At 42.7% G+C, this 17,133-nt stretch overlaps 1 protein-coding gene and 1 long non-coding RNA gene across 4 annotated transcripts in view; one reads left to right on the forward strand and one right to left on the reverse strand.

The window, feature by feature from the left end:
* The window catches only part of LOC146045705 (uncharacterized), a 46,431-nt gene that overhangs the window by 20,441 nt on the left and 8,857 nt on the right, over positions 1 to 17,133 (forward strand). For both annotated transcript variants that reach the window (XR_014465568.1, XR_014465567.1), the window contains exon 4: positions 7,599 to 7,720. This is a non-coding gene — a long non-coding RNA (uncharacterized LOC146045705). The remainder of the gene's footprint in view (positions 1 to 7,598; positions 7,721 to 17,133) is intronic.
* The window catches only part of IRAG1 (inositol 1,4,5-triphosphate receptor associated 1), a 124,091-nt gene continuing 108,129 nt past the window's right edge, over positions 1,172 to 17,133 (reverse strand). For both annotated transcript variants that reach the window (XM_083164728.1, XM_083164727.1), the window contains exons 18-20: positions 9,036 to 9,158; positions 8,344 to 8,472; positions 1,172 to 5,940 (exon numbers count right to left, since the gene is read on the reverse strand). In XM_083164728.1, the coding sequence (XP_083020854.1) occupies positions 5,700 to 5,940; positions 8,344 to 8,472; positions 9,036 to 9,158 (493 nt within the window). In that variant the 3' untranslated portion in view covers positions 1,172 to 5,699. The remainder of the gene's footprint in view (positions 5,941 to 8,343; positions 8,473 to 9,035; positions 9,159 to 17,133) is intronic.

Genomic DNA, 17,133 nt, shown 5'->3' on the forward strand with positions numbered 1-17,133 from the left:
TTTTGGGGCAAAAATTGGGACAGTTGGAACATATGCAATTCCAGTAACTTACAATAAATGTGGCTGACGTTATTATGGTATACATGCCGAATCACCCCAAATGATGGAAACATAAGGATATATTGGCTGCTGGTAGGATACATCGGCTGTTGGGTGGGATATATATATAGGGCTGCCGGGCGGGATACATTGACTGCCGGGTGGGATACATTGGCAGCTGGGAGAGATACAATGGCTGCTAGTCATCATACATTGACTGCCAGACAGGACATATTGGCTGCTGGGAGGGATACATTAGCTGATGGGCGGGATACATTGGCGTCTGGGCGGGATACATTGGCTACTGGGCGGTCTCACGGCCAAGACCCCGCTGACCTGCAGACGGGACAGACGGGAGGGTGACACGTGTGCTTCCAATAGCCGTGCACCTAGCTCAGAGACATCAGCCCCCTGTCCACTATCCCTAACACACGGAGGTAATCTGAAGGACAGCCGCAGTGGCAGTGCGGCGTCCAGAAGAGGAGTCCTAGTGTGACAAGTGGATTTATAACATCAAGTGGAGAGGAGAGAAAAATTGCTTCCCCTGGAGGTCCGGTGAGCTCAAAGTAAATCTCTATTTGTTCAAGTGGAAATAACTGTTTTTAAATGTGTATTGCAATTTTTGCATTTTTTATAATTTTTTCCTTAAAGAGGAATTTTTTCCTCTGATTTCGTTGGTGGAAATAAAGTATTGGCTGTTTTAAGAAAAGTGCAAGGATCATACAGTATATATTTTTTCCTCAAGAACTGTTTCATATTCCTCTGCATACCCTACAGAAAATCTGGGACATATACTCACCAGCGCTGCAGTTAGCCCTTAATTACACTGCTTCACTTGTTTCTTGGAAAACAAATTGGGATTGAACTTTCCTACCTGGGTTCAGCAGCAGCAGGTGAAGGGAGAGCTTGAGGTGGTTGGGATTAACCCTTTTCCAAAAAAGGCATTATACATTGGCTGCCGGGTGGGATACATTGGCTGCTGGGAGGGATACATTGGCTGCCGGGCAGCTGGGTGGGCTACATTGGCCGATCCCTGTGAACCCACAACCAGCACTCACTCCCATCTCTGAAGAGTACCCCCCTTTATTACAGGTGTAAGGGAATAAATACACACACAGCTCTTACACTACACTTGGTTTATTTTCCCAGTCAAGTATGTGTTATCTTACAGTAGAACACCGCACGGCTCGTGCAACATTTACCTTTACTAAGACTTTAAATAATCAACACAAAATAGTGACTTATGTTATCAGATCAGTACAATTCAGTGCTGTGCAGGTCACAGACAACAATAACACAATAATAACACTACAGGGTTATAATCAGGCAAATAATCCAATATCTGACATAGAGGAAGACGCATCCGGCCAAGCTGAAAATAATAGTAAGAGGCAGTAACAGGACCACTGATATCACACAGGAGAGTCAACCACGAGCTGGCATTGTAGATTCAGGACTGAATGAGATGTCACTCATATGGACCCCACCATATTGCTAGCTGGGATGGGGGGGGGGGGGCTGCGGGGTTCGGCTGGAAACATGGTTACTAAACACAGACATAAATTAATCTAGCACAAAGCCGGACAGGGTTTGCTTATGGACTTAAACAAGAGCTCTCATATCTGTAATTGCTATAGTTCCTGGGGCAAATAATCAATATATACACACAGAAGTTGAGAGTGGGAGAAAGGGAGAAAGAGAAAGTGGAAAGGGAGAGAGAGAGGGCGGTATTCAATGAACCTGATACGCCATGTTTTTATGGCGAATTTGTGCTGTTTGGCGAATTTTTGACAAAAACGGTGAATCACCCTATTCAATGACCAGATCGCGAATACATTTCAAGGTTTTTTTTCGCCATGATTCACAGAGTAGCAATCGCTATCTTTTTATGGTGAAGTGGAATGTGAACTTTTAAAATAAAGTGTTTTGTTTTTTACATTTGGTGTAAAAAAATCAGGAATTTTATTCTGAGGAGGGCGATGCTATTTTTATTCATGTGCTGTAAGCACATGAATATATATTTAATTTAAAAAAAAATTATTATTATTTTTTTTACACAGCAGCCAGCAGGGGGCGCCGGAGCCGAGCCGCTAATTAGATATTCATATATTCACTGCACCCGATCGTTACGATCGTGTGTAGTGAATATACGCTCCCCTGCTGGCACCCCCGGGGGGCAGCCTGTGCTGCCTGGCACCCGGGGAGCCCACCTCCCCCCCACAAACGTTCTGGGGCAGGCAGAGAGACTTCCGTCTCTCTGCCTGCCACCGTCCTCAGGCTCCCTGCGGCGTTCGCCGCAGGAGCTCATATTCGCCGGTCAGGGGCAGCGAGCCCCTGACTCGTTGAATACCGGAGCCAGCGAGGCTCCGGAATGTGGCGAATGTGCAGCGAATCCTAAAAAGGATTCGCTGCACCTCGCAGGTATTCTCATTGAATACCGCCCAGAGAGTTGAAGTTGGGAGAGACGGGAAGGAGAAAGTGGAAAGGGAATGAGAGAAGGGGGAGAGGGATAGGAAGTGAGGAGAGACGGGAAGGAGAAAGTGGAAGAGGAGAGAGAGGAAGGGAGGGAGTGAGATAGGCAGGGGGGGAGACAGGAAGGGGGGAATAAGAGGAAGGGGTATATAGAGAGAAAGGGGAAAAAGGAAGGAGAGAGAGAGAGAAGAATAGGAGAGGGAGAGGAAGAGGTAGAGTGGAAGGAGGGAGATCTGTTTACAATTTCAACGTTGATGAGAATGTATATTCTATCGTTTTGTGTTAACTGCTGACACTGCAAAATAAATAATGCATAAAACATTAACCATCCCTCACAGCTTAATACCCCCCAACGCAGCCATCCCTATCCTTCCCCTCTAACCCTAATCCCCCTGGCCTAACACTACGAAGGCCGGGCATACTTCCATTCGGGATGTCACCAGTCAAGATTCGTAAGCCAGCAGTGTCGGCATTCCGACTGCCAGCATCCTGGAAGCCTGTATGCTGACCGGATCCCAATGAAAGTGTGAATTGTGCTTTCAGGGAAAACATTCCACCAATGAAACTGAAACACGCTTTGGTACCTTGTGCTGATACTCTGCTATAAAATGCCATTCTCCAAGCTCCGTACCAATTGGTAGTTTGGATCTAGAAGTAACACTCTACCACCTAGCTAACAATGTGCTGCCCCCTAGAACACATTTATTGGGGCGGGGGGAAGGGGCTTTGGGACCTTTCATGTCACAAGGGTACTACGTGACATTTGCCCTTGTTGGGTCACATCTTTACCGATCTCTATTCTTTTATATCATAAGGTAAAGGATAGTGGAATCCGGCATCCAGGTAGTTACGCTCCTCCATAAAATGCAGGAAATGTTTATTATTGGATTTTTCCATATGGAGATAAGGTTTCGTTTTATTATTTAAATAAAAATGATTGAAATAAAAATAAATAATAATTTTGGGCAGTTTATTTTTGATTTGCATTATAGTCAGGGACCCTCTTTATTCTGCCCGATTTGCAGCACCTGGATCGTGCGTACTTACACCATCCCTATGCCTGGTGTCTTAAAACAAACCTACTTACCCATTTGCAGAACGTACATAGCTTGCACTTACAGTATGTCTACGTGAGAACATATACTTATAGGCCCATTGCCCTCCAGTACCACCTGGTTGCCACTCTCCCAGGACTCAGAGACACTTGTATCAGTTTGCTCCAGAGGGGGATGGGTGTATTCTGCCCCGCACCAGCCCCTGAATGTAGGTAGTGCTGTTCACACATCTGTCTGGTGTATTTACAATAGGTGGGATTGTGAGCAAAACAAATGTGTTACTGGGTAATCTGGTGGTGCTTCATGCCAGCTGGGCCATACATGCCACGTCAATCAGGTAATTACAGATGGGGTGCTACTGAACTCTAGCACCTTAGGCAGAAGCCTCCTATGACTAATTCTGATATTCTGGTTTGCTGTCAATAACTTCCTAAAATGACATAAACCTTTCCGCCTGTAACCAGCACTCCCGCCTGCACCCTGGACAATGGCGAGGTAAATGTTCCTTATGACCTACCCGACAGAAGATGACAGTGACACTGACAAATGCATTCTACAGAATAGCTTTTGCTAATAGCTTACATTCATTTCCTGCTGATTCCCGTTCATCAAATCCAGCTGTGCCGCACCGTCCACATGAACACATGCTAAATGTCATATATACAGTATCGGAAACCCAGGTTCTAGGTGTCCAATTTATATTTTGTTTGTTCCCGGTTTAGTGGCCTAAAATTCATTATGGTGACAACCTGAATCCAGACAGAGGACTGCTGATTAATAGCCTGTTCAATAATATCTACCTAGTCCAGTGGTTCTCAAAGTCGGTCCTAAGGACCCTACAGTTGCACTCATTTTAAAAGATCCACTGGTGGAGCTAATTATTTCACTTGATTATGTGAGGAGACCTGGAAAACATGCACTGTGTGGGGTCCTGATGACCGACTTTGAGAACCTGTGCACCTAGACGCAGGAGATGGAATATACCCTTTTGCCTTAGGCCTTTGACATTTATGAATAGGTTTTGCCCCTTTGAGCAATAATGGTCAGCTGGAACATTTGTCCATGACCACAACCACTAGGGGGAGCCATTTCAAATAATATTAGTTATATATTATGTTTCTAGTTGAAAGTCTGTCAAAATGACGGCTTCTGCAATGTATTTCCACTTTGAGCTGTGACAGTTTTTACTTTTACTTTGAGCTGTGACCAACTCTCCATCCCACCCCTGGTCGCTATCTGTTCCTACCTCCAATCTCAAGTTCATTTGGAGATACTCTGTTTCCTTATTGACTATCAATCATGGGAAACTCAGAAGAACATTGCAGCATTGTACTGTCCGATATTGACCCCTGACCCAAACCTCTTACCAAGAACGATGAGCTGCAAGCTGCAGATGATCTTCTAAACATTTAAGGTCAAAATGTTGACGCTGTCAAAATGTCAACATTTTCACCCTGTCAATCTATTGACTGCCTATCTAGTCTGCCTAATAATCCACACCCAAACATACAATCACAATGAGATATGCACTTATGTTTTTGAACCCCTGATGGCACCGTATGACCGCTGTGTTTGGAGGTGGAACACTGCATCACCGGCCCTATTGGTAGAAAATTAAGGAGAGGCCAGCAATGCAGATCCAGCCTCCCAAGTCCTGCATTGCTCTTAGTAGAAAGAGGTCCTCTTCTGGACATCAACTGGAACCCTGAGAGTTACGTCTGACTGGGCTATGAACAGCAGTAGAACCACCACCGACTTTGGTACTCAATAATAATTTATAGACGCATCACATAGACTTAGGACATACATAGTAGTAGCCTCAAACAGCATAGCGTTAGGGCAGCCTCAAACTCTTCCATCCATGGATTCCACTATTATACTGTCCCGGACAACCTGTGCATTAGAGGCTGGAAACCCCCCTCAAATGTGGTCATGCCGACTGTTTTTTGTCATAACATTTGTGGTGAAGCAACATTTTGTCTTGTGCAGGAAACTGGCAAAATTTCTAAAAATATATCCCTATTTGTCCTTTCATTTGTCCAACCGTACATGGTAGTCGCTCCACAGTGGTGTATGGATACTAAGGATCCATCTTGTGAAAACCTGGCCAGTCCCAGCTAGGCCAAGTGTCCTCTACTGCCTCCGCTGTTTGTGCTGAGAACCTGAAGTCCACCAGGAGAATTTCTGAGGCACAGAGCACGTGGCCTTGCCATGTCCGCTATCCGGTGGTTCAGTGCATGAAGCAAAGGAATTGTAAATACTCAACAGGACGGCCAGTAGGAGAACCCCAGCTGCCACAATGGAGAAGGCGCTCCAATGCTTGAGTAGTTTGGGATACAGCACATGGAAATAGTCAATGTATTCTTCCATTTTACTGCAACAAAAAAATTTAATAATATGATTTAGAATGTACAAGTTGTATTAAATCTGATAGTGCTACATTTGGGGTGACCTGATCTCCATATTGAAGCCCCAAATCTCCTGTTTGTTCTTTTATCTAATAATGTACTGCATGTGGACTAGTGGCGGATGCAGAGGAGGGGCTGCAGCTGGTGAGCCACACCAACTGCCATTCCAAACTGACTCTCAGTGGCTCTCCTATTTGAATTTTGAACTGTGCTGAAGTCGTCCCCCCCCCCTACATCGATGAGACTCGCACTGCATTACACCCAGCCCAATATTAAGGTGCCCATACACGTGCCGATTCTGGCGGTGCGATGTGTGCTATGAGAAGCGCGCTCCCGCGGCATCTCATCGCACAGTACAAAAAGTATGTGCTGCACATACTTTTTGTACTGTCTTTTTATCGCTATTTTAGCCCAAAACGCATGCCAGTATCGGCACGTGTATGGGCACCTTTAGTTTTAGGGATATGTCGAGTGGCCTTTGGGGTATCACATTGTAATACTTAATTTAGCACCTAATTCTTTTTCTACCTGTGTAACACCGTTTAACATTCTAATTATTACTACTCACCAAAAATATACTGATTGATTAATTGGCTCCCAATAAAATTAACCCTAGAATGTCTGTGTGTGTGTACATGTGGTAGGGAATATAGATTGTAAGCTCCTCTGGGGCAGGGACTGATGTGAGTGTTCAAATATTCTCTGTACATCGCTGCGGAATATGTGTGCGCTATATAATATAACTGGTAATAATATTTATTCTCTGTACAGTGCTGCATAATATGTGTGCGTTATATAAATAACTGGTAATAATATTCTCTGTACAGTGCTGCATAATATGTGTGCGTTATATAAATAACTGGTAATAATATTCGATGTACAGCGCTGCAGAATATGTGTGCGCTATATAAATAACTGGTAATAATATTCTCTGTACAGCGCTGCGGAATATGTGTGCGCTATATAATAACTGAAAGAATATTCTCTGTACAGCGCTGCGGAATATGTGTGTGCTATATAATAACTGGTAATAATAGTCTCTGTACAGCGCTGCGGAATATGTGTGTGCTATATAATAACTGGTAATAATATTCTCTAAACAGCTCTGCGGAATATGTGTGTGCTATATAATAACTGGTAATAATAGTCTCTGTACAGCGCTGCGGAATATGTGTGCGCTATATAATAACTGAAAGAATATTCTCTGTACAGCGCTGCGGAATATGTGTGCGCTATATAAATAACTGGTAATAATAGTCTCTGTACAGCGCTGCGGAATATGCGTGCGCTATATAAATAACTGGTAATAATATTCTCTGTACAGCGCTGCGGAATATGTGTACGCTATATAATAACTGGTAATAATAGTCTCTGTACATCGCTGCGGATTATGTGTGCGCTATATAAATAACTGGTAATAATATTTTCTGTACAGCGCTGCTGAATATGTGTGCGCTATATAAATAACTGGTGATAATATTCTCTGTACAGCGCTGTGGAATATGCGTGCGCTATATAAATAACTGGTGAGAAATAAATAATAAATACAGCAAAGGTTTGTGCAACCAATAACGATAACGAGGTTGGGGAGTCTAACACACATCAATTGTTTTGCACCCTGTAGTGGCCCCCTAAGTTGGTTCCCAGCATGGTAGGCTGAAGAACTGTTGAAAAGCAGGATCCTGTACATGGAGCAGTATCAGCAAATCCAAAAGAAGCAAATCAAGAGAGTGGCCAGGTTGCCAGGTAAGGTAAAAAAGGCAAAAAGTTTAAGACATGAAGGGCGTCACTCAACAAGATCATGCAAACTGGAGACTTAGGCGTACATTTAAAAGCTTCTAAAAATGAAAAGAGGTGCTGTTGCCCATAGCAACCATTCAAATGATGTCTGATCATTTCTCTACTGCATCCTCAAAAATGATTGACAGGGCAACATCACCCCTTAGAAGGTAGAAGGTAGAACCTAGAAGGTTTAGTACATTTACCCCTAGGAGTGAAGGCAGATTTATATATTTGACCAATTCAAATTAGAGGGCTTAACACTCACTGAGTATGACAGATGGTGCTCCAGCCAATCAGCTCCCAACTGTCATCTCTTTATGAGTTGATTGGCTGGAGAACCCTTTATGATACTCAATAAGTATTGAATGTCTATCTTTTGATGTCAACCTATTGCCCTTTGACCTACCCTATAGACCACTGTAGAACAGCTTCTACAACCGGATACCCACTTGGTACAGTGAAATAAACACACATCAAAAGTGAAATGCGGTGCGAGTGCGAAATACCTTTAAGAGCTGTCTTTTCAATGCTCTATGTGACGATTACAAAAATATATCGGAGACTTAGTCCAAACATCGGAGACTCACCTGCCCTTCAGTTTGGTGAATTCTTCTTTCTCTTCTTCTTTATACTCCACTGGATTTTCAATTAACTTCTCCTCGTCTTCCTCTTTAAATACCTGAAGAACTTGAACCTTTTTCAAACCTTCTTGATACCTTGGCGGTTATAGGATAATTTGGAGGAGGTGAGACAACATTAGCGGGGTATAGACATGTAGCACAATCAGAAAATATGGAATAAAAGATTTGAATTCTGGACATCATGTGCTATAATCAGATTGGGACATTATATTTGTCTGCTGAGACAGAATTTAAATGATGGCAGCACCTTATCCATTTACTGATAAAACTGCCTTTCCTTCCAGGATTAAACTGAGACACAAAGGCAATCTCCCGGTTACTAAAGGTCAACATAGAATATACTGTAGTTGGCAATTCATCCCGAACGTCCAGAAGCCTACAGCCTGAGACTTCACGAACTCCCGGAGGATCAGGCAAATAACCAACAAGAGTTACTCTACGCCAAATGGGCTAGAACAGACCATGGTTTGTGTGTTATGTGGTCGTACCTAGCAAGAAGGCTTAAGGCTGATGCGTTGCAGCGATGTGTTCCTGGCCCTTAGAGGAACTATCTAGAGGCCTCTCAAATCAAAAATAGTCATTTGAAATGTCTCCGCACTACAGGCTTGATAAAGATAGACTTAGTCGGATCTTGTTACCCCTTGTTATAAGCCTCCTCCTCAATCTTTGCCTTCATCTCCGCACTGATGTCCTCAGGCAAATTCACCGCCAGCACTGGAATTGGCAGCTCAGAAGCTTCTGTATCTGGTGTGGACTTCCCACTGGTGAAATTAATCAGATGCATCGATATTAGATCTCTAATACAGTGATAAAATAGAAGATAAATATAATTTCAAACTTTTTATAAAGGTATGTGGACCCTGGTTCCACAATGTCTAGGTCAAGAGTGAATAGGCCGGCACCTAAGCATGGTCAACATACCCTAGATCAGTGGTGCCCAAACCTTCTTGACCAGGGCACCCTAGAATATCAGCATTTGCTCAAGGCACCCATGGTAATAAAGTTTATCATGAATAAATAAAAAAAAATTAAAAAAAAAGTAAATTGTGCTGGTCACCGCCAGGTTCAGTTATGTGGTGGGGAACACAGGAAACGAGAATGGTTGGATGCGCTAATATAAAATTATGAATATCATAAATTATGCGAAAAAGAGAAAAAGGAACCTGGTCAGGTATGAAGAAAAGATAGGCAATTTTAATTATGCAAAACAATAAAAAAATAGTAAAATACAAGAATATTTTTAAAAACAATATGGACAGGAGGTCAATAGTCACCCATTTAGTTGTCAGAGTGGTATGCCAGTCCTTGAAAGAAACCCCAATAGGTTTTGTTGTTGGAGTCCAAAGAGAACAAATATTTTGTAATCCAATTTGTAGGTATTGAAGTAAAGTGGGAGTATTCTGGTACTGGTGCTTCCACAGAGAATTGCCGGGCCTTTAGGCGGTGGCGTGCCTCCAAGATGATCTATATGCCACGGATGGTGGTAGTTGAACCAGTCCACTTGGTCTCTCAGTACAGCTCGCAATAAACACTTTGGATCCAATTCCTTAGGTGCATAAAGTGCGAAGATGAGATAAAACTGGCAAGGATTTTGCTGGCAAGGGCTCAATGTCCTTTATGGATAAACACCTACGCGTTTCGCTGACTACAGCAGCTTTTTCAAGGTGGCTTGCTCAACTGAGGGATGGGGTTTAAATACCCTCCATAATAGCTTATGTTACACACCTGACCAGGGTAATTAACATGTAATCAACTAAAATACATCTCAAAATATATATACAGTTTAATACAGAGAATTAGTGGAGACAGACCTATTTATAGAAAGATGTTTCTAAATAAAAATATAGCCAGTACCTTTATAATTTGCGCTAGTAAGATGCCGAGTATATGCGAGTGGTCCCGAAAATATGTGAAACCCGTCACTTCCGGGATCTGGAATGCACGCTACAGTGCGTGTATTTCCCGCCTGTATACGTCAATTGTTGGCGCCTAGTGTTATTTATGGCACTGTATATTAGCGTCTACCGACATCTATGTGTAGCGGACGGTGGGAGGAGAGGCAAGGCCGCATGTCAGCTATGTGGTGCGGCCAGACTCATACATGTTCCGTGTTGCCAGATATCCTTTGTTTTGGAACGCTTGCTGGTGGACGCAAGCGGAAGTCAGTACTTCTGGATCGCATATCGCGATTTCCTGGTTGTTGACACGCATACTCGGCATCTTATCGGACACTCCACAAGGTATTTTGTTATATAGAGAGAATTGTCAAAGGATTAGTTCGCTCCTCCATATACACAATATTTATAAATTCTTTATTATTAGTGTAGAAAGAGATTCTTTTGTTTAAAAAAAGAGAAGGAAAGCGATATTAGACATACAAAAATACAAAAAATTACAAAAAAATACAAAAAAAGAAGAACTCTTAGACATGATTGGACATATAATATGTTGTTTTGTTTAAAGATAATTATAGTTGGACATATGCAGATGTCATTTTACTTAGAAGGTACCACTGTTACAAAAGTACAATTTCATTGTTTGGAAAAAGGAGAAGCATCTCCTGTATATCACAGGAAGAATGTGTGCTTATGCATCCCAAAAAATATAATAATTATACAAGTTTATAAAAATAGATCCCTAAGTCTATTATTCATGTTCACGCATTTATTTATTTTTGAAAAAAAAAATGTATTCATTTATTCAGAAGAGACATTAATTTTAGAAAGGAAAAAAAGGGACAATTCTAGATAATTGCATTAAGTTTAATGGCCTCATTTAGGCCGTCAGGATGAATAGATTGCATTTTGAACATCCAATAAACTTCTTGCTTACATAATTTTTTGTAACGGTCCCCTCCTCTTATGGTTTGTGGGATGTGTTCTATGCCAGTTATGGTTAATACTTTCGGATTGCCCTGGTGCTTTTCTGAAAAATGTAGAGAGACACTATGTGTTTGTACTGTTTTTACCACATTTTGTCTATGTTCGCAAAATCTGATTGTTAGTTTTCTGGTCGTACGACCGATATATCTGAGGCCACAAGGGCATTTCAGCATATATATTACAAGATCAGAATTGCAATTAATAAAGTTATTAATCAAATTTCCTTCATGGTCAGTAACTTGTAAATTGGATTTCTGCGAGATGTGTGTGCAAGTAATACATTTTGTATTCCCGCATCTATAGAAACCTTTTGGTGAAGGATTTAGCCACATTCCTGATGTTATTCCTTTGGGTTTTATTGGATTTTCTTTATTAATAAAGCTTGGTGCGAGGGAATTTTTTAGAGCTTTGTTTTTACGAAAAACAAACACCGGTTTCTCAGGTAACAATTCAACTAAACAGGGGTCTTGTTTAAGTATATTGTGGTTTTTTCTAATGATTTTTTGTATTTGGGATGAGTGATTATTATAGGTGGATATAAATGCCATCTGGTATTGATTTTGTTGATTATTGGGTGAAAAAGGATTTTTTGTTTTGGTGGGGGGGGGGGATTCTTTTGTGAGTAGTAAGGATCTCTTTCCTGTCTAAGTTTTTGACTTCATTGTATGCTCGAGTAAATAGGGATTTTGGGTAACCTCTTGTTTCAAAGGTGGACATCATCTCTCTAGCTTGGTTCTCGAAAGTATTTGGATCTGAGCAGTTTCTAAAGGGGGCGAAGCAATTGGCCCTTAGGAATCCCTTACTTATAATGTAGGTAGGCCGCAGATCCCACCTCTTTGGTATAATTTGAGGTGACAATGGTTTTTCCAGATATTTCTAGGGTCACATCCAGATAGGAGATGCGATTCTGGTGTAAAGTGTGAGTGAACTGTAAATTATAATTATTTGAATTAAGGTGATCGACAAAATTAAGTGCTGTTTGTGAGTCCCCATCCCAAATAATAAAAAGATTGTCACTGTCTTACACTACCAAGTGGTCACTTCTCACTGTTTTCTCTATGGAAGATGCCTTACTGTTGTTGGGTTTTTTTTTTCCTTGCTGTTGTTTTTCTTTTTTTTATAACTCCTTGACAGGTTGTTATTCATATGTTATCTGTTCTGTTTTCTGTGCATACTCTGCCTGGCCTAGAGAACTTACTTTCAGACAAGTGGAGTATGGGTTATGTCCCCCCGGATTCCCTCTCGGGAATTGTGTGTTGAGACAATCCCTATGTGCTTAATGGCTGTTGTTAGTTCAGGCCTCATATAAGGTTACGGACTGGGTATAGATCCAGGTGTTCTTATGCTCTCCACTACCCCCCACACCTCCTTAGAGTGTCGCCATGGTACGGTGTCCAACCTTACCCCCGGATGGGGGCCCCCACCTCCTTTCCCTGTTCCCTCACCTTCTCCCTTTTTACTCCTTTGTTGTCTCCCCAGGTCACAGTCATGATGTTACTTATGTTTACTCTAGTACAACTTTTTGCCTGTTTCTGATGCTTCAAGCTGTTCTCCCAATAGAGGATCATGGTTAACGTTATTTCCATCAACGCTAAAGGCCTTAACTCCCCTAATAAGAGGAGGTTAGCTCTTAAATATTTTCATAAACATAAAGTCCAGATTGCAGCTGTCCAGGAAACGCATTTTATAGACTCAGCTCCCCCGTTATTTCATGACAGAAATTACCCGCACTGTTACATGGCTAATGGTCCATCCAAAAGAGCCGAAGTTGCGATCTTGATTTCGCAACACTGTAATTTTCCCTCTCATCCCAATACTCCGACCCGGACGGGAGATTCCTGAGACGTGACTATTGTGTCCTGTTATGCCCCTAACACTAGGCAACTCCCATTTTGTAGAAAGCTCTGCTCCAAAGTCCAGCAACTACTTAAGGGAGCCTTACTGCTCCTGGGAGACTTTAACTTGGTCCCAGACCCCGCTATAGATAGTACGTATGCTCGCCCCGGATCCTCCAGTCGGCCCCGCAATCCCTCTAGGGGTCTCCGCCAGTTGCTAGCAGAATATGATCTCTTTGATATATGGTGGGTCAAAAGCCCTTCAGTAAGGGATTATACTTTCTATTCTCACGTTCATGGCACCTACTCGAGAATTGACCTTGCCATATCAGACAAATGGTCTTTAGACTCCTTTAACAAGATCAAAATTCTCCCCAGGTCTTGGTCGGATCACTCCCCGGTATATATCGAATGGGAAATAATGAGTAGGACAACAGCTCCCAGCCCGTGGCGTATGGGCCGTCAGACTCTTGTTCAGCTGGAGGCTCAGCAGGCTATACGCACATCAATAGACTACTATTTACAGGAGAACTCCCCTGAAGCCACCTCTACTTTTAACCATTGGTGCGCTCTTAAGGCGGTAGTACGAGGCTCAGCAATTCAAATAGCCGCCAAAATGAAAAAAGACCACAAGAAATCCTTGGTACAAGCTGAACTGGAGCTCACTACCCTTGAAGCTGCCCATAAGTCCAACCCAGCTGATAAATCGTTGTTTAAGCTATTAAATGAAGCAAGGGATAAAGTTAATGGTTATTACCTGGCTGAAGTCCAACGTAACGTTAATAGACTAAATCAGAAATTTTATCTACTTGGAAACCGGTCGGGCAGACTATAAGCTAGAAAGCTAAGGGGAAAGAGAGCAAAGGAAAAAATCCACATGATCTATTCTGACCGGGGCTCAAAAGTATATGACCCAAATGAGATAGCCAACGTCTTCTCAGAGTATTACTCTAAACTCTATAATTTGAAGGATGACCCTTCCACTCACCAACCACACTATGAGAAGATCCAAAACTTTTTGAATAGGATCAACCTCCCCGCGTTGTCCCCGGAGTCATGTCTGTCTCTTAATGCACCCTGGTCACTAGAAGAGGTCCAAACTGGTATAGACTCCCTACCATCGGACAAGGCCCCTGGACCCGATGGGTTCCCATCTAATTTTTACAAAACTTTCAAATCCCAATTGTCACCAGTATTACTTAAAGTATTTAATGAGGCCTCATTGGCAAAACATTTCCCCTCTGAAATGCTAGAATCCCGCATCATCACCATCCCTAAACCAGGGAAACCCCAAACAGCAGTCCAAAACTATAGACCTATTGCGCTCCTCAACTCAGATCTGAAATTATATGCTAAATTAGTTGCTAACCGCATAAGCCCACTACTCCCCTCTCTCATTAAAAATGATCAGGTTGGTTTTGTTTTAAACAGACAGGCCCCGGACAACACGCGCAGGGTGCTAGGCGTTATTGAATTCTGCTCGTCTAAGAATATCGCCCTTTTAGTCCTATCATTGGATGCCGAGAAGGCCTTTGATAGGCTCCACTGGGGATTCATGCATGCAACTTTAGAAAAATTTGGTTTTAGCAGCCGGATACTAGATTCAATCCTAGCCATTTATTCCTGTCCCTCTGCAAGGGTATTCACAAATGGTTGCACTTCCTCAGGTTTCAAAATCTCCAACGGTACCCGTCAGGGGTGCCCACTTTCTCCCTTGATCTTTGCTTTGGCAGTTGAGCCTCTAGCTGAACACATAAGATGTAATGACTCTATTAAGTGCCCAGTAATTGGGAGCTCGACCCACAAAATAAGCCTTTTTGCGGATGATGTCCTATTGTGTATATTAGAGCCTGGAAATTCTCTTCCTGCTCTGCACAGGGTGCTACAAGATTACTCCGAAGTATCATTCTATAAATTAAACACTAGTAAGACGGAGGCTCTCCCCCTGGGGCTCCCCCCGGATATCATTACTAGGTTGAAGGAAAAGTACAAGTACTCATGGCAAACCCGCTCTCTGAGATACCTAGGAATTAATTTGGCACTAGAAAACCATATATTTGAATGCAATTTTAACCCCTTGTTGAGGGCCTTTGCGGAGCTGACTGGAGACTGGATGATGCACGATGTATCATGGCTAGGGAGAGTTGCTGCGGCTAAAATGGTTCTCTTACCGAAATTGATGTACCTTTTTCGCTCTATCCCAAGATCCCCCCCAAAAAACTTAATGAACAAAATTAACCAACTTCTGACTAAGTATATCTGGAAAGGGGCCAAACCTAGAATCGCAAAGAAGATACTACTGAGGCCTAAATCCGAAGGTGGCGTTGCCTACCCCGATATTGAAACGTACTACAACTCTTGTGTTCTGAACCAGGCTAGGGTTTGGTTCGATCTTAATGACCCAAAACCGTGGGTGATGTTGGAGAGTACCTACTCCCACCCTATACCTATCGCGGACCTGATATGGCTCCCACATTCTGAAACTAGGAAATTCTCTGCCCTCTGTAAATCCATCAAAGCCACCCTAGATGTCTGGTATAAAATGATGGCTTCTTTAGAAAAGCCAGCCCTACCAGCCCCCTTCTTATCTTTAAAAGCTTTGAAATCTATAATCCCCAATGTGCCATTAGATAGATGGATTAATCAGGGAATAGTTTCAGTGGGAGACCTGTATGTCGGGGATAATTTCGCACCCTTCGATTATATACAAAACAATTTTAATATCCACAAACAGGACTTTTTCATCTATCTACAGATAAGGAGTTGGTTACAATCACATCTAAATACACCTAACACAAAACCAGCTTTCCCCGCCTTTCTTAAAACTAGGGTGAGCGCTTACTCTCACAAAGGTGGCATATCGTCAGTAGCACACGCAGGGGGGGGGGGTTCTGAGTACCCAGAAACCCCTCCAGGAGTCTAAGGGTCCTAGTCTGAAAGCTGAGGGTCCCCTCTTTCTAAGGGTACAATAATTTTAAAAATCGGCACTTGGGAACCGGAGATATCTGACTTCAAAGCAGTGGTCCCCATCCAAGCCTGTTAATTGCCCTTCCCAGTCAGATATTTCAGGTTCTGTCTGACTTAAAGTTTTTCTGAGGGTATATTCCAAAAGCTGGGACTCTCCCCCTTTGATGGACACTAGAAGCTTGTCTCTACTGTGCCCAGAACCAGAGATATCAGCCTTCGAGCAGCTGGTTACTGCTCCAGCTCCACACACCTGGTATGTCGTTTTATAAACTGGTTGGCAGATCGCACTGCCTCCTGAACTCTGATCCCCTAATCCCCAATACCATTTGGTAGGTGGGATTCTCTAGTTTTTAATTCCATTAAAATCTAAGAAATGTATTTCCAGGAACTGGAGATATCTGCAGTCAAGCAAGCTGTCCCCCCACCAGAAAATTATGAATAATAAGCCGACTCCACTATACACCCCTCCTCTGCATATTAAACATCCTCTACCACCCTGGAAGTTATGTATCAGGACCCCTTCATTCAGCCCAATCTCCCACCATCTGTGCAGTAAAGGGGTAATTAGTGTAAATTACTGATCCAGGCCCTACAGGCTGAGCGGTTGATATAATACCCCCTACCACCCGCAGGACATCAAAACTTCCGCTCAAAGCACCCCCCACCCCTACTGCTGGAGGATCGGTAGGGGCCCCAATACATTGCTATGCCCAGGGGTCTACACTGCTGTTGACGCCCCTGTATGTATATATATATATATATATATATATATATATATATATGTATATGTATGTATTTGGTCTATCTATAATACTTTTACTGACCCGGCATATACTGGGTCACCTAAGTGTCCATCTCCGTGCTTTGCTCCGCCCCTCTGGAAACCCCCTTCTGAAAATCCTGCGTTTGCCCCTGATCGTGGTGGTACCCCCACTTACTCTCTATCAACGTAAGGTATAAATTGAAATCACAAACCCTATGGGAGAGAGATCTGAACAGATCTCTCAGTGAGGAAGATTGGGAGAACATCTTTAGATCCTGTTTCAAGAGAT

Source organism: Crinia signifera, chromosome 11, assembly GCF_055691185.1.
Source record: "Crinia signifera chromosome 11, ASM5569118v1, whole genome shotgun sequence".
Taxonomy (NCBI): Eukaryota; Metazoa; Chordata; class Amphibia; order Anura; family Myobatrachidae; genus Crinia; species Crinia signifera.